The sequence below is a fragment of the Elephantulus edwardii genome, unplaced genomic scaffold (genome assembly GCF_000299155.1).
Source record: "Elephantulus edwardii isolate Elephantulus edwardi_28Jun2011 unplaced genomic scaffold, EleEdw1.0 scaffold00048, whole genome shotgun sequence".
Lineage (NCBI taxonomy): Eukaryota > Metazoa > Chordata > Mammalia > Macroscelidea > Macroscelididae > Elephantulus > Elephantulus edwardii.
Window position 1 is genome coordinate 17,218,298 of NW_006399798.1, and position 27,585 is coordinate 17,245,882.

The 27,585-nt window shown below is 36.8% G+C and overlaps 1 protein-coding gene across 1 annotated transcript in view; it reads left to right on the forward strand.

Annotated features, from left to right (window-relative positions):
- SMURF2 (SMAD specific E3 ubiquitin protein ligase 2) overlaps window positions 1-27,585 on the forward strand; it is a 111,154-nt gene that overhangs the window by 60,671 nt on the left and 22,898 nt on the right. The window contains exons 4-9 of the mRNA XM_006886276.1: window positions 10,422-10,555; window positions 11,570-11,635; window positions 13,233-13,317; window positions 15,099-15,182; window positions 20,969-21,171; window positions 27,330-27,414. Of these exons, the coding sequence (XP_006886338.1) occupies window positions 10,422-10,555; window positions 11,570-11,635; window positions 13,233-13,317; window positions 15,099-15,182; window positions 20,969-21,171; window positions 27,330-27,414 (657 nt within the window). The remainder of the gene's footprint in view (window positions 1-10,421; window positions 10,556-11,569; window positions 11,636-13,232; window positions 13,318-15,098; window positions 15,183-20,968; window positions 21,172-27,329; window positions 27,415-27,585) is intronic.

Below are 27,585 nucleotides of genomic sequence, written 5' to 3' on the forward strand. Positions count from 1 at the left end.
CTCTACCCTCCTCCCAGTTTGTTCTTGTCCAAATGCCACAGTGCTTGTCAAAGCCAGTTCTGATTAATCTTCTTTGTCAGTGTGTCCTTTGCCATTCCTTTTCACTTTAGTCAGATTTAAATTCAGCTAGAGACCCAGATTATAACAATGAACAAGATGCCACCCTTCAAACCTACAGCCAATATATATAACAAGTAAACTGAAAATTGTAAACTGTATAATAAGGTTATAGGGACAGGTGGGTGGGTACTGTGGAAATACGTACAATTCTTAACATAAATTTAATTGTTGGGGAAGAACTTCCTAGGAAAAGTGACACTTAGTTAAGCTTTTAAGTAGAAATTGACATGGGGAGCTCTGGTGGCCTAGTGGCAAGGAGCTGCAACTACAATCCCAGAGGCGCACGGTTCAAATCCACCAGATGCTCTGCCGGGGAAGGAGGAGCAATCTCCTCCTGTACCAGTCAGATCTGATTTGACGGTACACTCACATAAAAATAATAAAGTAAAAAAAATAATTAAAAAAAAAAGTAGAAATTGACTTGAAAAAGAAAGTAAGAAACAGGCTGTATGAATACCTAGAAGTAAAAGAAAATGTAACTGAAAAGAATTCTGGGTTTTTCATTATCATCTATGAGACCTGCAGGGAAGTCTGTGCAGTAGCCACTGTTTAACCAGAGTAATACATCCATAATGAAGAGTTCTTTGCAGCCACAACATCGGCTGACTGTCCTTTCCTGGTTGTAGGTTTTACAGTTTCCCAAGTTCTTGTTTTACCAGTAGGATCCATGTAAGTTATATTTTCAAGTTTTACCCATTTTCCTTCTGAAACTCCTCTGTTTGGCTGTTTGAGAAGAGTCCATTGCTTCTTGGTTTTCCATTTCCACACTGGTTAGTTGTTGCAGTCTTCTAGGAAGAAGTTCAGGCTGCACCACCTTGCTGCTTCTCTTCTCTTTGATTTGTAGACCAGCACTGCTGCATTTTTTTTTAAAATGATTTAGTTGAAGTGCTCCCTCACAATTGTGATTTTAATGAAAAGTTTACCAAAAAAGTTGGATTTTTTATTTATTCATTGTTGCACATTTTCTTCCCTACCACCCCCCAGTTTGCTTTTTTTTAAAAAAAAACCAACAAACCAACCCATTCATTATTGCTTAGTTTACTCTCTTCCCCCAACCCTCCCCAAGTTGAAGTGCTCTTTCTAAAACATATTTTCTTTTTGCTAAAATTATATATCTTAAATAATAGTTCAGAAGCACCTCCATGACTTGTCTCCCATTGTATATTCTTAAAACCTTTCTGGCCCTTGATAATCAGTTTGCTGACAGAAAAGCAAGAGGATGAAATGTTTTTAAGATGTACCAGGTCTGTTGGTAGTATATTCATGTTCATTATTCTTCATGTTTCATTGACCAGAGAAATACTCTTGGAGTACTTGAATTGCTGCTCGGTTTCTCCCTCAGTTCTCTAGCACCTGTAACTTCATCTGCTGACCCCATGTGCTGAATTCACACACTAGCTTCATCAGTCTTTGTCCCTCAGGTTCTTGTTTCCTCTGCTTAGAATGTTCTTCCCCTGATCCTTGCTTAGGGTGTTGTGCTATGCTCTTCATAGCTGTATTAACATCAAGAAAACAGAAGTCCTCACCACTGTACCAATAGGCCACATCTTGGTAAATGGAGAAAAGAGTGAAGCTGTCAGTATGTATGTGTGTATATGTTCTATGTACTGTGACAGCAGCAAAAAATGAAAACAAAAACTGAAGTAACACCCAACACAATTTACTGTACAATTCCCAGATCCCAAATTTAACAATTACGTCTTCCTTTATGCTCTCATTGCAACCCCTCCTTCTTTAATGTGATTAATTATAAAAACAGTGCTGAAAGAATTTTATTAAAATAATACAAACGTTGTGAATTTGGGATCTGGGAAGGAAGAGGTAGGTTTGAATTTAAGATACAGTTAGGGAACTTTTGTATGTCTTGGGCATTGTTTCATGGTATATCTTGAGAATTGTTTAATAGCTTGAAGCAACCCTAAACCAGATAGGAAATTTATCCAAGTTGTCCCTGTGCTACCTACATACCTCACAGTTGCTTGAGACGCTTCTCTGATCAATTACACTTGTTTATTCTAACTATTGGTATGGAGTAGAGAACGGAAGGAAAAAAAGGAGAAAGGTTCACATTCTAGGGTCACTCACTCTAGTTAAATTTAAAGAAAATACATTGAAAATTTACTGCTCTTTTTTGTTTTTCTTTATTTCTCAGAAATACAGCTTAAGCTTATTTTAGCCTTTATATTCTACTAGGGCTTTATCACTGGAGAAATTAAAATTTTTCTGTAATAGTACATATATCTCAATGGGTAAAAGAATATGAGAATTGAATAGGTCCCAGGGAAACTGAGACTTTGCTGTTAGACTTCACATTTGTGAACTAGACAGTCTCTTCAAACAAACCAAACCCAGTCTCTGTAGATCGAAGGCTGCATAGTGGACTGGACTTGGGGGGAGGGATTGTATAACAGTGAAAGAATTTTCCTTTTACTTTTCAAAGAGAAGAATGAACTGAGGGGGAAGGATGGGCAGGGAGAAAAGTGCGACAATGAATGAATGGAAATCCAAAGTCTGTAAATTTTCATTAAATTTATTAATAAAAAATGTTTGTCTTTGGAATGACTAAATTATACATGAAAATCTTATTTTGAAATAGTTTGTTGCCAAAGCCCCAGTTCTTTTTTTTTCCTTTTTTGGTCTTCATTTTCTTTTATTGTGATTTGAATGAAACAAACCATAATGGTTTTTAATTAATTCATACATACTTTCTTTTAGAACACTAATTAACAATGTAATCACAATGTCTCATCATCCTCTTTTTCTTCACACAGCTTAATAAATGCTTATTACCTACTTAATTTATTATTATCTACTTATTTTTATTCTCTTTCCCTTCCCATTGCTGGTAACCATCTAAGGATTCTGTCTGTAAACCTTTCTTCAGCTTTTTATAATGGTCTTTATACATTGTCTGTCTTTGTGTTCTTGTGACTTATGACATGCAGCATAATTTCCTCTTGATTCCTCCATGTTATGTACTATTTCAGAAATTATTTATCATTCTTTGATGTTGCTCCATTGTATACTTTAACCATTTTGTTGGTAGATACTTGGGTTGTTTTCTATTGTAAATAATGCTGCAGTAAACATAGATTTATTTACATACATCTGTTTCTATCACAGCTGTTATTTCTTAAGGATAGATACCTAGTAATAGGATTGTTGAATCAATTTGTATTTCCTTTCTTCCTTCTTTTTAAGAAAATGCCAAACTGAAAAACTCTAGTTTAAGTCCCCAAGTAAACCAGTGTGACAGGGCCTAGTTTAGACTAAGAAGACCTGTAGGAATTCCGCTGTTCCAGGAGAGACTGGATAGAGACATGTTTTTGTTTCAGTTGAAAGAGTTGTACTCTTGATTTGAGCACCTACTTGGATGTATCATTCTATAAAAATGTTTGTTTTGCTTAGTTTTGATTCTGTCATGTTAGAATTTTAATGCTTCAAACTCAGGATCGAGTAACATTGTTTTCTATGGGAAAGCAGGTCCTGTAGTTCCAAACAATTGATTTGCAAGCCATTTTGGAAACATGTTATATTTATGGATAAACTTTGTCTCTAGTTGTGTGATTTTGCTTAAACAGAATTTAAATGTGCTTTTTTCTATGCCTATAAGTTTATACTTTTCTTACTATTTTTAATTAAGATTAAACTGGCAGTATAAAATAGCCCTTTTACATTAATGAACAATTTAGCGGCATTTGGTACATTCACAGTGTTGTACAGTACCACTTCTGTTTTGAAAACATTTTCATCACCCAGAAGGATATTCTGACCTAAACTGTTTACCCTCCCTCTGCCTTTCCCCTGGTGCTTGGCACCCACCAGTCTGCTTTCTTTCCCTGTGAATTTACCTATTTTGAATATTACATAGGGAGGAAATGATGCAGTATGTGACCCTTTACATTGACTTTGTTTACTCAGTGTGCTTTTAAGGTTCATACACTTTGTATCAATACTTCAAGTCTTTTTGTGGCTGAATAGTATTTCTTTGTAAACCAAATCTGTTCATTGATACACTCCCAAGTGGTTTCCACCTTTTGTCTGTGGCCAGTAGTGCTGCTATAAATGTGTATGTGCATACATTTGTTGGAATTCCTGGGAGTGGAAATGCTGAGTCATATGGTAACTGAATCATGCTCATGTGAAACCTATATCTAGACCCAGAAGTAGTTGTATTAATACAACAAGGGAACACTGCATAGTTTAAAATTAAGAAAGATGTGTGTCAGGGTTGTATACCTATCCAATCTGTATGCTGCGCTAATAATTTGAGAAGTTGGGCTATATGAAGAATACTATGACATCAGGATTGGAGGAAGGCTTATCAAAAACCTGTGTTATGCAGATGGTACAACCCTGCTTGCTCAAGGTGTAGAGAACTTTAGGCATTTGCAGTAGAAGATCAAAATGGACAGGTTTCGGCATGGCACTTAGAACAGTAACATATTAACTGTTCTAAAGAGCAAGCATGTCAGTTTAAAGACTAAGGTGCACCTGATCCAAGCCATGATATATGCACCTGCAAGTTGGACAACAAGCAATGAAGATCAAAAAAGAATAGATGCCTTTGAATTGTAGTTTTAGCGAAGAGCATTGACTGTACCATGCACTGCCAAAAGAAGAAACAGATTTGTCTTGAAGTACAGCCTTCGAGGCAAGAATGATAAAAACTTCATCTCACTTACTTTGGGCATATTTTTGGGAGCACCCAGTTTTTGGAGAGAGTCATCATGCTGGGAAAGGTGGACAGTGAGAGACAGAGGAAGATAATCAGCAAGATGGATTGACTTAGTGACTACTGCAGTGGGCTTGGGCATGACAGAGACCATGAAGCTGGTGTAGGATGGAGCAGGGTTCAGATATAATGTTCATAGAATTGCTGTGTGCTGTAGTCGATGTGATGGAGCCTAACAACAACATGCTAATTGTAGGTAGCTCTGTTGGCCTAATGGGTAAGGCAGTCTATGTGTGAACTGAAAGGCAGGTTCCAATATACCAGTTCTTCCTCAGAAAGGTGATCATTGTCCTGCTGTGGAATTTACAGACTGAAACCTGCTGGAGGGTCAGTTATAACTTGGTTTCCACTCAGTGATAAGAAGTTGAGTTGATTTGATGGTATTGTATGTTTTAATTTTTTTGAGGAGCTGCCACATTATGTTCTACAGCATTTTACATTCTCACTTTATACCCCAGTATTATATGAGGATTTCTGTTTCTCCATATCTCTTTCCACCTTTTAAATTTTTATAGCCATCCTTGTGGGTGTGAAGTTGTATTTCATTGGAATTTTTATTTGCCTTTTCCTGATGACTAATGACTGCTGCATCTTTTTATGTGCATATGGAACCTTTTTTAAAAATGCATGTTAATGGACTCCCCAAGACTTTTCCCTTGCTTATTGCCAGAGTGCTGCATCAGCGGGTCAGTGATGAGGAGACACTGGGATCATTTGCAAAAGCCTTGTCTTTTTTTATTATTATTATATTTTTAAATTCTTTTTAATGAAAGTTTACAGAGACTCTGGATTTCCATTCATTTATTGTTGCATTTTTCTCCTTGCCCACCCCTCAAAAGCCTTGCATTTAATTGACTGAACTGACAAACATAAGTCTAATTCAAGTTGATATTAATTAAATCATGGTAACTTTCAATTATGAAACAATTGACTTTGTCGTTTAAGCAAGAAATAATGTGTTTCACAGTATATGGTAGGAATTCTGGTGGCCTGATGCTCAGAAGCTGCGCTACCACCACAAAGACACGTAGTTTGAATCCAGCTCCTACTCCATAAGCAGTAGAAAGTCTCCGCTCGCTGGGTAATTATTGCCTCTGAAAATCTGGCTGTCCTCTCTGAGAGCTTCTACCTCCAAATCAGAATCCAGTCAGAAATAGAATTTTCTATGTGTGGCAAATAAATAGGCTCACATGTTAAATCTAAAAAAAAAAAAAAAAAAAGGAGGGGGTGGGGAGGGCAGGGAGAAAAATGCAACAATGAATGAAGGAAAATCCAAAGTCTCTGTAAATGTTCATTAAAATTAATAAAAAAAAATCTGGTAAACCTGCTGAAGGTCCAGAATAGTTGGTTCCATCTCAAAGAAACATAACAGTAATATAATACATGAAGTTTCTTTAATGTCTGCAAGTGTATCTGTAGATATAAGAAATTGTAATATTTCCAATTAATTTCTAACCCAAGAGTATTTGACAAAATATTTCTGGCATAGAGGAACCCTAATAGCACAGCCCCTAGATAATTGTACTTCTCATCCCAAAGGCTGTGGTTTGAATCCCCCAGAAACTCTGAGAAGAATATGCCCTCTCTCCCATGTAATTGACAACCTTGGAACGCTCAGGGGAGAGCCAGCTATGAATCAGTTCTGACTTGATGGCAAGATAATGAAATTTTTGACATGTACATTAAGGTAACACAGTAATGGTTTGTAATTTAAAGATTGGAACTTTGGTGACACAGTCTATAGCATGTTGTATTACAGATCGCTTTCAGTCTGTAGCTTTGAATCCACTAGCCACTCCTCATGGGCAGTTTTTTTCTGTTAAGATTTACAGGAGAAAAGACTAACCATCAGGACAAAGAGCTGGAATCCATTAAGTGGGGAAAGCTATCCTTTTTAACAAATGATTCTGACAAAACTTGATATCTTTTTACAGAAAATTGAAACAAGATCCATATTCACACCATACACAAAAAGTATCAAGATCAAGGACCTAGGCATAAAACGTAAAACTATAAAGTTCATCAAGGAAAACATAGGGGCAAACTTTGGAGCCCTAATCAGTTGCATAAATAAACTATTAAATGTAACTGAATATATACAATCAACAGAGGATAAAGTAGATTATTGGAACCTTTTGAAAATGAAATCCTTATGTGTGTCAAAAGATTTTTCTGTAAGAGTAAAAAGAGATACTGTAGACTGGGGAAAAAATATTTGGCAGAAGGAACCAATTTCTAAAATGTATAGAAAACTTTTAACACTTCAGCAAGAAATAGACAACCCAATTCTAAAATGAGTAGAGGACATAAAAAGGCACTTTATTAAAGACATTCAGTTGGCTGATAAACACATTCAAGAAATGCTAAGGATTATGGTTAGATGCCGTTGAATACAACTTGCAGCGATCCTGTGAAGAGTTCTGTACGATCCCCATAATTTCTGACATACTTGAGCACATTGCTGCAGCCACGGTGTCAGTCCATCTCATTGAATGTCTTCTCTCTTTTGCTAACCCTCCACATTTCCAATCTGATGTCCCTTTCCATGGAATAACTTCTCCTAACAACATGCCCATAGTATGTGAAACAAAGCTTTGTCATCCTTTCCTCCAAAGAGCACTCTGGCTGAACTTTCTCTAAGACCATCTGTTCTTTTGGCAGTCCTTGAGATATTCAGTATTCCAGCACCACAGCTCAAAAGCATCAGTCCTTTTTCTGTCATCCTTATTCATTGTCCTGCTCTCAGACATATAGCAAGGCATGACCAGAGTCAGGTGCACCTTAGTCTTTAAAGTGACTTATGTGCTCCTCATTACTTTGGAGAGGTCCCTGACAGCAAACTTTTTAAATGCAATACGCTTTATAATTTGTCCATTGGTCACAAGGATATTGATTGTGGATCCACGTAAGATGAAATTGTTAACAATTCCAATGTTTTCTCCACCTATTACTTTGTTGACTCTCCAGCCCAGTGGTGAGGATTTTTGTGTTCTTGATGTTGAAGATGTAAACCATATTGAAGTCTGTAACTATTAGAGAGATGCAAATAAAAACAGTGAGGTATTGTCTTGCACCTCCAAAAATAGTAAGGATCAATAAGACCACGAACAACAAATGCAGACAAGGCTAAGGAGCAATTGGAACTCTCATACATGGCTTGTGTGAATGTCAAATAATATAACCATTGTCGAAAGCAATTATGTGCTTCCTAAAAGTTGGAAATAGAAATATTATTTGACCCAGCAATCCCACCTGTTGTTTTCATGTGTTGTTCAGGTGAAACCAACTCACAGCTGCCCTCTAGCAGTTTTCAGAGGCTGAAATCTCACTACTAAATACATACCTTTTTTTTAAAAAAGCAATTGAAAATATCATCACGAGCATCAGGTCCAGCTTAGTCTTTAAACTGACATTGCTCTTTAGCACTTTGGAAAGGCACTTAACACTAAGTATATATCTTAAAGAACTAAGTGCTATGACAAGAACTGACATAAGCACACCCTTGTTCACTGCAACATTATTTACGGTAACACAGAGATGGAAACAACCCCATGTGTCCATCAAGAGACAAATGGATAAAGAAATGATTGTACATTCCTATTAAGCAACAATAAGGAATGTAAAAAAATCTTTTTTAAACACTGCATGATGTGAATAAATCTAGAGGAAATGATTTTGAATGGCAGTCACAAGTGTAATACCACTCTTAGTAAAAGCTAAGGAAAAGTTTACACACAGATAAAACCATTCTTTGAAGGTTACCAGGGATGGAAAAAGAGGAGGAAGATGAATGAATAGATGAACTGGGTGAAGGAAATGGCAATATCCAGTAAGAGGTTGATCAGACATAATGAATGACATGAATCAACTGTAATCAATGCTGTACAGAGGTAACTTGTGGTTGCTGTGAAGCTGAACACTGTGACACCAATGTGTCAAATGCGTTAATTTGTCCATGGTGGACAGTGTTTGGTGGCACTCCCCGGTTGAAACAAGCTTGGAAGCAGGAGTGGCATCCGCTTGAGTAATAGCTTGCCTCTGGAAACCCTATGAACCTGGAGAAAGGATGAAAGTCACACAGGTGTTGAGGACTTTCATTCATAGGGTCGCTATGAGTCGCCAACAACTTGATGACACTTAACAACAACAGTGTTATAGAAACAAATGTCTGAATGATTGAATGAAAATCCAATTTCTAAACTTTGACTTAAATAAAGGATAAATAAGTACAGTTTAAAAAACCAAAAAATATTTTTTTATATACAGCCTTGGGAACCCAATGGAGGATTACTGTGAGTTGGAATTGACTTGAAGACAGTAAATTTTGAGTGTTAGTGTATCTTTTAGAATGTCTACAATTATCAACTGTTTGGCTTCGTGTAGAATTTTTCAACGTTTTCCACTTCATGGTTCATATAAGAAATTATATTACAGCACAACATGCTAAACAAATGGATTTGCTTAAACCAGCTGCCTTGATGATTGAGGGAAGCAGTATTTTCAGCATGACTGTAAACTAGGCTTACTAGTTGGGAAACTTGGCTTGAAATGATTTAGGATTTTAAAACTTTAATATTTTATTCTGGTGCTACAATTTGACATCTTAATATGCAGTTGATAGATGCCAGATAAGATCTGCTATTGTCTGCTTGAAAATTAGTCAAAATATTTCCATTTTCTTCATGCACAGCTATATCCAGGGGCTCTTGTGACTTCTATGGGCCTCACATGTAGGCGATTTTAGGCTTTTTAAATTTACTAGGTGACTTTTTCTGATATTACTGCTTCACTGTGAATGACACTTTAAGGTCAAGGTTGTTGGACCAAAAATTTGACCTCAGAGTCACTGAACTAGAGTAAAGGTTCTATTGATATAATTTTGTGATTTCACTACTTTTTACATGGGTTGATGCCATGTTCACAATTGGCTGTGGTAGAGCTACATACTCGCAGGTGTATGCACAGAAAAACACAGTAACGCTTTTCCCTGCTCTGCTTGTCTGCAGGCAGTGAAGGGAAATCTGCAAGAATCCTGCTCGCTCAAGGCCTGCATACAGGAGAGAAGCAGGGGAAAAGCGTTACAAACAGCTTTTGTTCTACAGCATTTTAAAACATAACAGGTAGGTCAGATTTTTGGTCTATCAGCCTTGACAATGCCCTTAAAACGGAACAGAGCCATCTTTCTGAGATAGGGGGTAATGATTTTTAAATGCATTTAAGATACTAAGAATTTGTCATTTTAGAATATTTGTTCCTGGACAAATGTCTTTATATATTACTGTAGTGCTGTTAGACACTGGCTACTGAAACCGTTTTTCACCAGATGTGGTAAAGGCTGTGTTGAAAATGATTTTTATATTTTACTTTTAAAGATTTAAAAAAAATTCTAATCCTATAGGTAAGTTGGATGCAAGCGAAGAACAAACTACAAACCACAGATCTATTTTTTGCCCAACCTTGCCATACTCTGAAACATATCTGTGACTTTAAAATATCAAAGGAGCAAAATAAAAATCTTAAATACTTGTAATTGCCAAGTTTCTCAATTAGTCCTTTTGTTTTCTAGGTATATTGGAAAGTCTGATTCAGTTACAATCAGTGTGTGGAATCACAAGAAGATCCATAAAAAGCAAGGTGCTGGCTTTCTTGGTTGTGTCCGCCTGCTTTCCAATGCCATCAACCGTCTTAAAGACACTGGTTGTGAGTAGACAACTATTTTTTTTTTGCCTTTGAGAGGTTAGGGGAGGAGTAAAAAACCTTACGATTTAATTTTAATCATTGGTTATACTTTTTTGGGTGAGAAATAGCGTTGTTTCAAATTTATTTTGTGGACTTAACAAAAATACCATACATCTTTGATCTGGAGCTAAATCAGGTCTAATGCTTAGGGTTTTTTGTGAAATGTGTAAGTATTAAATGATTTTTATCCAAAAGTGTGAAAGTAAAGTTTTACCTTTATATGCCCTTTCAACAACAAACAAAATCTTGACACCCATCTCTGGCGTTAATGGTTTTAGGAGATAAAATGAAATTTATTAAGGTATTAAAAATTTAAAATGACAGAAGGAAATGACTGGTTGGTAAGAATGCTATATAATCTTTGCAAATGCCCATAAATGAGTTAGTAGTAGAACTAGCTCAAATTTACACCTTACAGTTTATATTTGGCTTTGTATTAGTACTTACTTTGCATTTGTGTCTTTTGAAATGATTTTATTTAAAAAATGACAAACATATCTTTTTTTTCTTTACTTTTTTTCCCAAACATTTCTTGAATGCCTGTGTGCTGACCCCTGTGCTAATAGTTTTATGTAATTAGCTCATTTAATTCTTGTAAGCAAGTGCATGAGGTAGATGTTACCATTAGACTTAAGCAAATCAAAGCTCAAGACTAATTTTCTTAAGATCAGCAACCAAGTGACAAGACAACTTAGACTGAAATGTTCTGAAAGTTTTACCAAGAAGGTAGCCTCCTGATGGCAGTGTCATGCGTCAGTGTTTTATGGTTCTGAAAGCTGAATGAGTAAAAATGTAGTGTTAAGACATCCATTCTATCTACTACCTATGTAGTTAGAGAATCTTTAACATTTATTCTATGATAAAATGATAGGTTTGATTTCCATGTATCGTGGGAATTGACTACTACTCTATAGATGTTAAATTCTTTGACACTGACTCTTTTTTTCAGTGACTTTTTTTGTTGATTTGTAATAGATCAGAGGTTGGATCTATGCAAACTTGGGCCGAATGACAATGACACAGTTAGAGGGCAGATAGTAGGTAAGTGTGGAATTTAAAATTATATGAACTTTAATGCTAAATAATATTGGGTTAAAAACCAGAGTACACTACAAAGTACATTGTCTTCATCATATTAGTGTGTATTAAATTGTGGTGGTGTTGTTAAGTGCTGTTGAGTCATAGATGGCTCATAGTGACCCTGTGAACAAAAGTCCTCTACATTTGTGTGACTTTCATCCTTTCTCCAAGTTCATAGGGTTTCCGGAGGCAAGCTATTTACGGAAGTAGATGCCACTCCTGCTTCCAAGCTTGTTTTATTCGGGGAGCTCCACCAAACACTGTCCACCATGGGTAACCATTATCACATGTGACATACCAGTGTCACAGTGTTCAGCTTCACAGCAACCACAGATTACCTCTGTATGGCAAGTGGACACACCAGGGCTATACGACCTAGAAGAATGGTTGTCCAAACACAATTAAAAACAGGCTGGAGGGCCTTGGATTTGAGTCACCCACTTTTGACTTGGTAGACTCACTTTCTGTCCACTAGGCCAACTGGTCTCTATGTTATTAAGTGCCGTTGAGTCTTAAACAGTCTTGTAAAGTATGGATCCAAGCTAGGTAAACAGCAACAACAAAGAATACACACACACACACACGTGTTGTGTGCTGTCAAGTCAGAACTAACACATAGCTGACCCTCCAGCAGGTTTTCAGTAAATCTCATGAGAGGAGTTTGTGTCCTTCTATCTTCCATTAGCAGCAGGTAGAGTTGAACCGTGTACCTTTGGGTTGGCAATATACCTCTTTACTACTTGACTGTGAACCTTTTAGATTTTAATTATGGAAGGTACTTTGAAAGACTTAATTTTAAATGAATCAGGTTTGTAGTTAGGATAGTGTCACAGCAAAGATGTGATTATTACACAAAGTTACAGTTATTCCAGAAAATGTTTACACTATTTGTAATATTTCTGATGATTCCTATGAGTCTTAGATTGAGAAGCTGGTTAAAAAAGTCTTAAATGAATCTTAGTATATAGGATTTATTTGTTTAACAAATTGTTCTCAGTTTAATTTGGTGTGCTAGGTAATGCTGGCCAACTAATTTCTCCTAGTAACAACAAAATAATTTTACTTGTTATGAATTCACATTTAAAAGAATGTGTTCTTTTGTCAGTTGTTAAAAATGTGGTTACTACTTAAAAGACTAATATTTTAGTTTATGACTATTTTTAACTCCACATTCATGTGACAATTTGGTGTTGTTAATAAGAGCCATACTTTCTGATTCTCTAATTCTGTGATCCAGAAGCAGAATAAGTTCATTTCTTGCAAAAGTAGATCTTTACAAATATATTGTTGAACATCTAACTAACTTAAAAAAATATATAGACTTTTTATAAAACATAGTTTTCTTTGGTATTTTTTACACATATATTTTTATTTTTTTTTATTTTTTACACATATATTTTTAAAATTATTTTCATTACAGTGAATAGAAAATTTTGTTTTCTCTGATTTGTCACAAACTTTTTAGTGTTTTTACCTAGTCTTTGAGTTAATGATTTTTAAAGGATGTCTTCTAAAGTTTTATAATTTTACATTTTTCTAATTCTTTGTTGTTTAATAGTAAGTCTCCAGTCCAGGGACCGTATAGGCACAGGAGGACAAGTTGTGGACTGCAGTCGTTTGTTTGATAATGACTTACCAGACGGGTAAGCTAACATCTTTGGAACCATTAGAAAAAACAAATAACTTGTAATATTCTCAGAGTATTGAGAAATAGCTTGGTGTTTCTTATATACTGAGCTTTAGAAATTTGCTATGAGCAATTTCAGTATCTAGGTTTCTTTGTAATGGAAAATTAGTGAAGGAATTTGTCATTACAAACTTGTCTAATAGACAGTGAGTTTATGTACATTTGATTTTTAGGAGTTTTGACTAGGTGATAGATAAAAATTTATTGATGAACAGAACTTGACTGTAAATTCCGTGCATGTGAAAGAAAAAGCTTTTTTGCTTCATTTATTCAAGCAGGACATTCCTACAATGCTGGATCTGAAACATTGCTCTGTTAAGAGGGATAGAATAGAGAGCTGGGATGTTATTGGGCATTATATATCAGATACTATTATATTTTATACATTTTATCCTTTAATTCTTATTTTGGAAAACAGTATATAGCTATAGCATGTGATTCTTAAAATTCAACAACCTGGGTTTCAGTCCTTATTTTATTGCTCACTGGCTTTATATCTTCTATAAACTTCCGTTTATATTCATTCTAAAAGGAGATGATAATAAGAAGTACCCTGTAAACCTGTGAACTGTGAATGAAACCTTTGATGTAAAGAATGTAGCACATTGTCTTGCACATACTAAAGGTTTAATACTTAACTATTATAACTACTTCTACTTCTTTTATTACCATCATTACTTTTTTTTAAAAAAGAAAAAGATACTCAGACAAATAAAATAACTCGCCTACAACCACCAAAGTGGCAGAACCAGAACACAAATCTCAGTGTTGAGCCAAAGCATGTCCCCGTGAACCTCACTATTCTTCATCTTTGTTTGACATTAGTTCTGATATTTTTTTATTTTAACTTTCAAATTATTTTAATTTAATCTTGATAAAATATAACTTACCATGCAATAAATTACATCCTTTTAAAGAGTACATACAATTTTATCCAAAACATACCGTATTTACTTAACCTTTTCTTATCCTGTTGAAAACAACTAATTTAAATCTGTTTGCAAGTGATAAAGTGATTATGATCACTTCAGCTTAATGATACCTGTTAACTCTCTTTTGGATATGGGTTAGATTATTTTTAAGAAAAATGTTTCAGATAAAATTACTAATCAGTACTGAGAGATTATAGTAATGTAAGATTTATCTTGAAATTATATTTTTTATACTTCAATTATAATTATAGGGAGAAAACTTGTCTTTCTAGAATCCCTTTAAGGCCCCAAACCTCTGCCTTTTGGTGGAAATAGGCCACTACCGCATTACTGTATGCCATTTAATTGTTGTTTTCTTTATATGGGATAATTCACATTTAAAAAATGTTTCTAAAATTAATTGGAGTAAGTGAAATGCTTTTAAAAATTTTCTTGTATACTTTCCTAATAAAATTAGAGTTAAATTTTTTTTTAAAAATTTTGTTTTTATGATAACCATTCTTCACTAAATTCTGGGAAAATTTTACTAATTGAACATTTCATGAACGATTTTCAGTTTGGCTGATGGAAAATATTAGTCATATCTTAGTGTAAATATTTTAGTTTCAGATTTTCATGAGATAAATTGTACAGATCTGAAAGAGCTTAGAAAACCATTTATTCTGTGCTGCGCCCTGACTTTTTAGTTTGGCATTTTTGATTCGTAATAGCAGATGTCTTTTTAGCTTGGTGATTGCATTGAAAATATTTTCTGGCCCAGCTTTCTGTTATTGCTGATAAATGTCTTTCAATATTTTTACTTAAGTTGGGAAGAAAGGCGAACTGCCTCTGGGAGAATCCAGTATCTAAACCACATAACGAGAACTACACAATGGGAACGCCCCACGCGGTAAGAAGATGTAAAGATTCATGGTCTTTGCTGTTTGCCCAGGGTTTCTCTTCTTTTGTGCTGCTGTATACCTGTATATGTTATGGTGGTTGTTGTTGTTGATTGCCATCAAGTTGAGCATGACTTACAGAGACACTATGAATAAAAGACCTAAAGCCTTTCTATAACTATTGTTGTTTCTCCAAGTTCATAGAGTTTCCAGAGACATGTGGTTTAGGAAGTAGATGCCACTCCTACTTCCAAACCTGTCTGAATCTGGTAATAAGTGTAAGATCTCATAGATCTTACAATTATTTTTAAAAAGATTGTTTAGCAGATTATTCTGCTATTGTACTTCCCGGTCCTGGTATCATACTTCATAAAACTTACTACATGAATTAAATGGTCAAATTGAGAAATCATTTCTAGAAATATCAACATTTTTTTTTCTTTTTTAGTTTAAATTTATTATTGATATGCCTGTAATGAAGTAAATAACACGCAGGATTTTCCATTCTTTAGGTCATACAAACTCAAGCTTACTACCATTGTGTCTATTTTACCCATTGTGACACTCTATTGGGTCTCCGAGGCTATAAATTATAGCAGGAGGAGACTACCTACATTTCTTTTGGGGTTTCCAAACACCAGAGACACTCAGCCTTTGGGTTCACAGGTATACTCCCTATGGACTATGCCAAACGTCTAGTAAGAGCCAGATGCTCAGGGACCATATGGTGCGGGGCCCTGACTAAGAGGGGGTGATAGTTAATGTTAGAACTTATAGAGGAAAACTGAAGGAGGGAAAATTAATTCTTGACCTTAGGGTTTAGTTGACACGGAGGAAGTTGAATAAAGTTCAGGCTGGTGATAACTATGCTCAGCATTTGGACTACACAGTGAGCAAGGAAGGGAGCTCTGGTGGCCTACTGGTAAGAAGTTGTGTTGCAATCCCAAAGACATGCAGTTCGAATCCACCAGCTGCTCTGTGGGAGAAAGATAAGCATTCTCCACCTGTGTAATTAAATGCCTCTGAAAACCTGCTTGGAGGGTCAGCTGTGGGTTGGATCCAGCTCGATGGTACATAAAAACAATAACAGTGAGCAAAGAGCTCTGATAGCCTCCTGGATAAGGAGCTGTATTGCCAACCCAAAAGCTAAGTGCCGTTGAGTCTGACTCATGGACAACAGATCTGAACCCTGTCCTATCCTGTGCCATCTTCACAGTCTCTGACACATTTGAGCCCATTTCTGCAGTCCCTGTGTCAGTCCGTCTGGTTGAGGGTCTTCTTCCCTGCACCTTTCTAAGCATGATGTCCCTCTCCAAAGAATAACTTCTCTTAGCAACATGCCAAAGTATGTGAGACAAAGCTTTATCATCTTAGTAGGGCAGATCAGATTCACTATTTGAGAGAGAAAGATGGGCAGTCTTCTCCCATGTGATTTACAGCCACTGAAAACTATGGCAGTGAAAGAAATAGTGAATGAGCATGGCAGAAACCAGATAGTGTCCCTTTTTACATGTAGCTTAATGTATAGAAAGTCTTGGGGATGGAAGAGATTGTTTAGAAACTCTTTAAGATGTCTTTTAAGAAACTACTGGACATAGTTGACCAATTCAGCAAAGTGGAAGGATACAGATCAACATACAAAAATCAGCTGGATTTCTCTACAGTGACAAAGAGAATACAGAGCTGGAGCTAAGTAAACAATACCCTTCACAGTAGCTAATCACAAGATTAAATACTTGGGAGTAAACCTAACCAGAAGCACAAAGGATCTATTCAAAGAAAATTACAAAACATTACTACAAGAAACAAAAAGAGACCTTGAGAAGTGGAAGAATATCCCTTGCTCACAGACAGGAGGACTCAGTATTGTGAAAATGACAATTCTACCAACGACAATTTACATGTTCAATGCAGTCACAATACAAATATCAATCCCATTCTTCAACGAGATGGAAAAGGCAGTCTCCAGTTTCATTTGGAATGAAAAGAGGCCCCAAATAAGCAAAGCGCGCCTTAAAAAGAGAAACTAGGTAGGAGACATTTCACTCCCTGATTTCAAATCCTACTAAAGTGCCGTGGTAGGCAAGACAGTGTAGTACTGGTACAATGACAGACACATAGAACAATGGAATAGAATTGAGAATCCAGAAATCAGCCCATCTACTTAGGGTCAACTGATTTTTGACAAGAAGATGAACTCAGTTAACAAATTTTAACAAATGGTGTTGGCAAAATTGGAAGACTATCTGCAGAAAACTCAAGCAAGATCCATATCTCATTCCATACACAAAAACCAACTCTAAGTGGGTCATAGACCTAGGACTAAAACTAAGGACTATAAACGTCATTAAAGAAAAGCTTGGAAGAACTCTAGAAGTCCTATATCCACAACATAAACAGTCTTCCAAGCATCCTGAAAATCTACAACCAGGAGAGGATAAAATAAATGAGTGGGATCTTGTAAGAATCAAACACCCAAAACCTCCAACAGGGTAAAAAAAGGAAGCCAGAGACTGGGAAAAAAATATTTGGTAATGACATGTCAGGTAAGGGACTTAAATTTAGAATTTAGAAAATACTCAAGCACCACAACAAGGTAAAGGTAAACAACTGTATTGAAAAATGGGCACAGGATAGGAGTAGACACTTCACCAAAGAAGACATTCAGGTGGCAGACAAACACATGAAGAAATGCTCAAAATTCCTAGCTCTAAGAGAGATGCAAATCAAAACAACTATGAGATATCATCTCACCCCAGGAAGAATAGCAAAATTTAAGTGGCAAGCAGCTTCACTGCCATCTCAGAGGTGAATGGTTTGAATCTACCAGATGCTCTGCTGAAGAAGGCGGGAAAATCTCCTCCTGTACCAGTGAGATCTGATTTGATGGTATACACACACACACACACACACACACATAAAACAAAAACAAAACTTAAGAATAGCAAATTTTAACAGAACAGCAAACAACAAATGCTGGCGAGGTTGTGGAGAAACTGGAACCCTTATTCACTGTTGGTGAGAGTGTAAAATGGTGTAACCACTATGGAAAGCAGTATGGCGCTTTCTCAAAAAGTTGCAAATAGAAATACCATTTGACCCAGCAATTCCACTACTGTGAATAATATATACCCCAAAGAGACCATAACCACCACCCAAGCAGATATATGCACACCCATGTTAATTGCGGCTTTGTTCACAATAGTAAAGAGTTGGAAACAACCTAAGTGCCTATAAACGAATGGATAGAGAAGCTGTGATATTTTCATACAATGTAATACTATGCTGCACTGAAAAACAAAGAACTCATGAAATATTACATAAAATGGGTGACCGTTTAGGACATTATGGTGAGAGAAATAGTTCAGTCACAAAAGGACAAATACTGCGTAGTGCCATTGTAATAGGGGACTGACATCAGGATTGAAGAGAGACTGAGAAAGGGGATAAATTATGTATACTGCATTGAAACATATGAGGGAGAGAACTGTTTAAAAAATATATGATTAGGTATTATTTTTATGACAGGAGTCCAGAATGAAGGTTGCATAGTGAGTGGACTTGGGAGGGATTGTATAACAATGAAAGAATTCTTTTAATTTTTAAAGAGAAGAGCAAACTAGGGGGGAGGGGTGGGCAGGGAGAAAAGTACAGCAGTGAATGAATGGAAATTCACAGTCTCTGTAAACTTTCATTAAAATAAAAAGAGGCAAGGAAACTAGATTAGTGGAAATAACTAAAAACTAGATTAGTGAAAACTACTGAAACAGGAATACTGAAACCATTTTACCCATTGTGAAGAATGTGTTTAATGTTACCGAAAGACTTGTATGGAAATTGTTGAATGGAAATCTGAACTGTGTAAAACATTAATTGAAAGCACAGTAAATGTTGTTTGAAAAGAAAGGGAAAAAAGATGTCTTTTAAGTTATTAAAGGTAAATTTGTTGTTCTTGTTGAGTGCCATTGAATTGGAACTGACTCATAGCAGACCCTCTATTAGGTTTAAAGATGAATAGGATAAGAATAAGTGACTGAAACCCACACTACTGCCCAGAAGAGCCAATACTTCTCTATTTTTTCCTTTTTATTGTAATTTGAGCAGAAGTTTACAAAGCAAATTGGTTTTGCATTCAACCATTCATACTCATTTTGACATTTTGTTGTTGTTGTTGTTTAATGCCGTCGAGTCGTAGACGACTCATAGTGATCCTATGAACGAACAGCCTGAGCACTGTTCGTACATAGAGTTTCCGGAGGCAAGCCATTTTGGAAGTGGATGCCGCTCCTGCTGCCAGGCTTGATTTAGTCGGGAAGCTCCAGCCAACACTGTCCCCCATGGGTGCCCATTACCACGATTGGCACATCACTGTCACGGGCTTCAGCATCACAGCAACCACGAGTTACCTCTGTACAGCAACACACAGACCAGTGCTATACCAAATCATTGTCTCTTGCTACTTTTTTAAATTGAAGATTAACTGCTTTAAGTTATTGAATCACAAAAGTTTCTTTACTGTTTTGTAAGTAAGTCATAGATAAGAGCTTAGCTCATATTGCCATAAACAAAATGTTGATTTGAGAATTATATTTCAAATATTAAATTGCACATTGTTTTATTGAAGTTGAAGGATCGATTTTTATTACATGTGAACATACATGTGACCGTGTAGTAAAGCCTGTTTTAATTCTTGGAACTGATTGATTTATTTCCTTATGGTATAGAGTTAATTGTTATTGTATATGGTCTTTTCTTTTTTTAGATGTGGATTGGAAGTTCCTTGAAATGACAGACTATATTATTTCCTTAATTTATTAGCAAGATTGAGCTTGTCTGATATGTGAGGCACTGTTCCAGGTGCTGGGATATGTTGTTGTTATTGTTAGGTGCTGTCAAGTTAACTATGACTTCTAGCCAGCCTCTGAACAACAAATCTGAACTTTGTCCTTTGCAGAGAGAGGCTGTTCTCTCAGTAAACATTCCGGTGGAGAGAACCCAAACTTTGTGCTGTCATGTTTGTTCCAGCTCATGTTGACCCTCCATGGGCTTTCCAATGCTGTAAATCTCCTTGGGAAGAAATGGCCTTTTTTCCAAAGAGTAGCTGGTAGATTTGACCCACTGACTTTTCAGGTTAGCAGAACAATCTGTAACCCTCTATGATACCAGGGCTTCTTTAGAGGAGGAGGCAGACAAAAAACACGTACGTTAGTAAATAAGGAAATGTCAATGGTAAGTACTGTGCTGAGGAACTAAAGTGATGCATACTTTAGATTGAAATGTTGGGAAGAACCTATCAAGAGGTAACTTTTCAGTTTAAGCAGTGATTGACATAAAAAAACCAAACCAACCAGGCCTGTAGAGTGAACCCGAGAAAAGAGCAGGAAAGAAGAACTTCTGTCAGGAATGAAGGTGGAAGGATCTTGGCAAGTTCAGGGAATAGGATGAATTACAGTGTGGAGGAAGCCAAGGAGAGGGATGAGAAAAAATCATTGAGGTACTGGCGATAGCTGAATTGAGTAGGCTGTTGTAAGCTGGTTCTTACCTATCAACATGTATGGATTTTATATAAAATGTAATGAAAGTGATATAAAATTACTTAAACACATAATCGATGACATGTTTATCACCTGCATTTCTTTAGTGTTTAGAAACTTTGCTTTAAATTTAGAGCCCTTTTAAAACCATAATTTGTCTTAACCATTCCATATTCTTACATAATGAATATTGTTATAGCATATATGTTGTTGAGAAAATTTTTGACGTCCGTGTTAACTTTTTCCTTGTTACTTTTCAATAGACCGGCGTCAGAATATTCTAGTCCTGGAAGACCTCTCAGCTGCTTTGTTGATGAGAACACTCCAATTAGTGGAACAAATGGTGCAACATGTGGGCAGTCTTCGGATCCCAGGCTAGCAGAGAGGAGAGTCAGGTCGCAACGACATAGAAATTACATGAGCAGGACACATTTACATACTCCCCCAGATCTACCAGAAGGTTACGGTATGTCAGCTACAGGAAAAAACCTGGAGTATTTATTGATTTCACTTTGCTAAGAAAAAGAGAAAAGGATTTTTAAAAATTACTATTACGTGTTTTGGAGGTCTTGTGTGAAATTAAGAATGTAGAATTTTTCAATTTTGCAATCTCTGAAGTGGTAGAGGTCTGCCCAGCTGAGTGTGACCTTGGGCTAGTCATTTAACCTCTGCTTTTTTTGTTCATATATAATGAAATGAGGTGAATAGTACTGCCTTGATCACAAAGTGACTAAGAAGCACTCTTTTACAACAATGGCAGTATGCAGTATTTGTCTTTTTGTGACTGAGATATTTCACTCAGCACAATGTCCTCCAGTCACAAATTCTCAATAATATTTCATGAGTTCCTTGTTTTTTTCAGTGCATTGTAGTATTCCATTGGGTGAATATACCACACCTTCTCTATCTCGTTTCTTGATGGGAGAACCTTATTTTTTTAAAATTGTGATTTGAGTGAAAGATTACAAAACGAATTTTTCAACCATTCATACCCATTTCGATCAGTATTATAATTTCAGTACCTACAATGTTATCATACTTTTCCCACTTTTTATAATTCTCATTTTCATTAATCCTTATATACCTCTTTGTGTTTTCCCTTTCTTTAATGCTAAATGCTGATCACCCCCTTTTTGGGGTATTGTCTTTCCCTTCATCCATTTTGATATGTACCTTTTACCTATTTGCTAATTTTAACTCCCCTTGCCCATCCCTGGTAACTATCCAAGAATGATTCTAGTTGTGTGTCAGTTTTCCTTGTGTTGTTATGTGCCATTAAGTCACCTGTGACTCAAAACGACCCTACAAACAATAGCTCTAAACCTTACCCTATCTTGAGTCAGTCTAACTGTCTGTGATACACCTGACCGCATTACCACAGTCACAGTGTCAATCCATCTTATCTGAGGTCTTCCTCTCCTGCACTGACCCTACACTTTCTGACCATGATGTCCTTCTTCAGGGACTGGTCCCTCTTGGCAGCATGCTCAAAATATGTGAGACTAAGTTTCACAATCCTTGCCTCCAAGGATCAACTTGGTTTCACCCTGTCCAAGACATACCTATTTGTTCTCTTGGCAGTCCATAGTCTGTTCTTTTCCAACACCACAACGCAAAGTCATCGATTCTTCTTCTGTCATTCTTAGTCATTGTCCAGCTCTCAGATGCATTGCAGGTAATTGTTTAGACCATTCTTGGATCAGGCACACATTAGTGTCACCCTGACATCATTGCTCCTTAGCCTTCTGGAGAGGCCCCTGGCAGCAGACTTTCCCATAACAATTCATCTTTTCATTTCCTGGCTGCTGGTGCCAAGTGTGTTGATTGTGGACCTGAGCAAGATAACATCCTTAACAATCTCAGTCTCTTCTCCATCTATTGTGATGCTGCCAGTTGGTCTGGCGTTCCTTAGTTTTTTGTTACAGTAGCCATATTCTATATTTGGCCTTTTGTGACTGACTTATTTCACTTAGCATAATGGCCTCTAAATAAATCCCTTTTATACAGTACTTCATGAATTCTTTATTATTTTTTAGTGTTATATGGTACAATATCCTGTACTGTACCACAGTTTCTTAATCTGTTTGTTCATTGATGGAACATTTGGATTGTTTCCATCTCTTTGCTATTGGAAATAATGCTGCATCATTCTACAGAACTATGTAAGTGAATTATAATTTATGAACATTCTTTTTTTATCAATTTATGAACATTCTTGTGCATATTACCAACTCTTGTTAAAATCTCAGCAAGCTGTTTAGTTAGGTCTTTGGCTAAACTATTTTGTGCTCACTGAAGGAGACAGCTCAGCTGCCTTCTTTGGTGCTGGCGTCTGGCTCAGACCCAATGGACCAAGGCTGGGGTCGGGAGGTGGCTCAGCACCTTCAGTATGGATTACATCTAAACCTCAGGAAGACAAAAATTCTCATGACTGAGCCAAAGACAACATCATGGTAGCTGGGAAGAAGATGGAATTTGCCAGTTGTTTCATCTTGATTGGATCTGCAGTCAACACCCTTTGCATCAGCAGTCAAGAAATTGGAAGATATACTGCTTTGGGTCTGTTATCAAGGATCTCCCTAAGATGTTAAGGATTGGTGATGTCAAGTTAAAAGTACATATGATTCAAGCTATGTATGGTCTTTGCTTCTGAAAGTTGGACAATGAGGATAACAGAAGAAGAAATGATACTTTTGAGTTGTGGTGGTGTAGAAGAGTATTGAATATCGCATGGACTCTACAAGAGCATGAACAAGTCTGTCTTGGAGAAAGTGCAGCCTTAGTGCTCCTTGAAGGCATGGATGGTGAAGCTTTGCCACACATAGTTTGGACATACTGTTAGGAGGGGCCAGTCCTTGGAGAAGGATATCATGCTTGGAAAGGTGGAAGGTTAGCAAGAGATGAAGATTCTCAAATAGATGAACTGACACAGTGGTTGTAACAGTGGGCTCAGATATATCAGAGATGAAGTGGAAGGACAGGATAGGGTACAGATCATTCCTTAGGGTCACAGGGTCATAGTCGACTTGAGGCCATCTAACAACGTTCTGTTCTGATAGTGACACCTAGTGACCAGCACTGGAAATTGCCAGATGTAACTATTTGACTTTAGATAGATAGATAGATATAAAATTCCATAATATATAACTGTTTTGCAAGTGCATGATTTTGTTTATTTAAAAAATATTCAAACTCTTGAAATAATTTTAAAAAATCATTTGTCCACTGACTGAACTTTGACTTCAAATCAGATGGACCTGTGCACATGTTGTAGCTTGACATTTTGATGCTGGGCACATTATTGAACGTCTCTGAACCTGACTCCTGTTTCTCTTCCTTGAAATGAGAAAGATCTAGTCTGGTATATTTGTTGGAAGAAATACATGTTTTAACTTCAGATGAAGTACCTGACACAATATCTGGCATAGAAAGCACTTAGTAAATTTTAGATGTTATCATTATTTGTCCTTAGGATAAAGCATCTCTTGTCATTCTCTTTGGTATCATAAGTCAATCTATTTGTAGTGGGAATAATTATACTTGTACACTATTGTGAGACTTGAATTTTAAAGTTCTGTACAGCCAAAGCATAAACAGAAAGTGAAATTGCAGCTGTCATCAGTAATCTATTTTAAACATTGTTTTGCTTACATTTCAAAAGTTTAACATTTAACAGATTGAATTTTTAAGTTTATAAACAAATTACATTTATACTAATAAATACTAACAGTAGTTTTATATTTCATTACATATTGGAATTTCTAAGAAGAAACTTTTCATATCTTAAAAAAAAAATTGGGGCACTCCATCAAAGGAGTGTTCTCTCTGGCTTCTAGGTTTTCTCTCCCATATTTGCCTGTTTATAACTACTGTAGAAAGTGTCCCCCATGTATATACCATTTTTAAACTTTGGCATGGGCCTAATCAATCTTGAAAATGTACTTTTGTCCGGAAAGGAGTGTTAGGTCTTCACACTGGATGTAAGGCCAAGGACTCAAGGAAGGGACCAGAGAAAGAAAGGAAGCTAAAGAAGCTTTATTTAGGGGTCTCCCTGGTGGGATTCCTTGGTCTGCAGAGAGAGAAACAGAGGGACAGACCAGGGAAATACCAGGCCCTTTAGCTGAAAGCAAGGAATACCAGAAGAATGTATATCTGTAATTCACTGATTATGCAAAGGCATATGACTGTGGATCATAACAAACTGTGGCTGACTCTGAGAAGAATGGGAATCCCAGAACACTTGATCGTTCTAATGTGAAACCTATACTTGTGCCAAGAGGCAGTCGTCAGAACAGAGCAGGGAAACTGCATGGTTGAAAATTGGGAAAGGTATACGCCACGGATGTGTCCTATCTTCATACCTTTTCAACCTGTATGCAGAAGAGATTATCCGAGAGGCTAGGTTCTGTGAGGAGGAGTGTGGCAGCAGGGTGGTGGAAGATCTATCAACAATTTGCGTTATGCAGATGACACAACCCTGCTTGCTGAAACTGAGGAGGACCTGAAGCACTTGCTGCAGAGGGTCAAGGACTGCATCCTTCAGTATGGATTGAGGCTCAATGTCAAGAAGACAAAGATTCTCACCACTGGACCAATTAGTAGCATCAGGATGAATGGTGAAGAGATTGGGATTGTTAACAACTTTAGTCTGCTTGGCTCCACGGTCAGCACTCTTGGCACCAGTAGCCAGGAAATTTAAAAAAAAATGTATTGTGATGGGAAAGTCTGCTGTTAGGGACCTCTCCAGGGTACTGAAGAGCATTGGTGTCACTCTGGAGACTAAGGTGCATCTGATGCAGGCTATGGTCTTTGCAATCACTTGTTATGCATCAGAGAGTTGGACAGTGACTAGGGAGGATAGAAGGAGAATTGATGCCTTTGAGCTGTGGTGCTGGAGAAGAATATTGAGTGTACCATGGACTGCCAAGAAAACAGATTCTTCCTAGAGAGGGTTAAACCAGGCTGCTCCTTGGAGGCAAGGATTCTGGGGCTTCATCTGACATACTTTGGACATGTTGTAAGGAGGGACCAGTCCTTAGAGAGGGACATCATGCTTGGGAGCGTGGAGGGACAGCGTCAGAGGGGAAGACCCTCTATGAGGTGGTTTGATTCAGTGACTGGGGTAATTGGGATGGGTGTGTCAGAGGCAGTGCGATTGGCACAGGACAGAGCAGGGTTTAGGGCTGTTGTACATAGGGTCGCAGGCACTCTTGGCACATAACAACAACAACAAAGTGGATTAGGATAGTTTTATAGTGAGGGTCTTTAGTGAGGGGAAGGAGGGGCATCCATTGTGGTTTAGCCAGGTGGGTGGTCTTCTAGGGATGGAAAGGAGGGGCACTCCATGGTAGTTGAGGCTGTTCACTCCCTTTGTTGACATGTTTGATATTCCTTGAATCCTTTTTTCTCCCTTTGACCTTGGTCCTGACTTGACAGAGAATTAATGTTTGTTTTTGTTTTTGTTTTTTTTATAAAGTAGGCTTAATAAACAGCATTGTTTTGTTGTTGTTGTTGCTTGCCAATTGAGCACAAGGACATTTGTCAAAGTTCATAGAGTTTCCAGAGGCATGTTGTTTACGAAGTGGATGCCACTCCTGCTTCCAGGATAAATAGTATTTTCAACCTCCAGATCTTTCACACATTTCTGGAAGAATCCTTAGAGTCTTCTCAAAATTAACCAATCTCTTCCTCTGGTGTTCCCTTGAGGATCCATACTTAAGATAAATGATGTCTAATTACTGGTATTATGACAGTTTTGTTTTCCTTTTTCCATTTGAACATATTTGAGTCATCTAAGCTTAGTTGGCTTTTAAAAATTATTCATATTACCTTTTCTTTAATGACATTTACTTTCATAGATGGTTTTTTTACAGTATTGAATGCACTCTTACTGAGTATTGAACATGCTGCTAAAAGAACAAACAAATTTGTCTGGGAAGAAGTACAGTCAGTGCTTTTTTGGGCTTTTATATAAGTAATCAATATGCTTCCTCACTATTTATAATACAATATTAATTCTGGGGAAAGTATTCTGAGTTCATTTATAGAATAAATTGGTTTTATGCCTTTTTTTAAAACAAATTATTTTACGTTGTGTTTCACACTATCTTTCATTCACATTGTTTCATACAGTCATTCCCATTATGAAACAGCTTTTTTTTAAAAGAAAACAAAATACAAACCCCCAACTTTTTTGTAGCAGGTTTACAATTTGATGAATATCTCTGCTATTGTAATAATGTCTTAGTGTCTATTGATAGCTATTTTTGACTTGTTGTTGTTATGTGCCGTTGTTATGTGCAGTCGAGTCACTTGTGACTCATAGTGACCCTCTGTACAACAGCCCTAAACTCTGCTCTGTTCTGTGCCGATCGCACCGTCTCCAATACACCCATCTCGATTACCCCAGTCACTGAATCAGTCCACCTCATAGAGGGCCTTCCCCTCCTGCGCTGTCCCTCCACCCTACTAAGCATGATGTCCCTCTCTAAGGACCGGTCCCTCCTTACAACATGTCCAAAGTATGTTTTTGACTTAGATTTTCGAAATATGCATTTATTCATTACTCATTTAATACGCTTTTATGAATTTTTGGGTGTTTTTTTTTATATATATATTTTACAGAACAGAGGACAACGCAACAAGGTCAAGTGTATTTCTTACATACTCAGACTGGTGTGAGCACATGGCATGACCCAAGAGTACCTAGGTAAGAATAGATTTTAAATACTTCCCATAGCGTTTGAATATACGTTTTATCTAGGATTTTTTTAATTGTTATTTAACTTTTGAGAATATGATAGTTGTGTGCCATCAAGTCGAAACTGACCCATAACTTCAGCTGGTTTTTAGGGGCGGTTAATCACATTTCCTTTTTAAA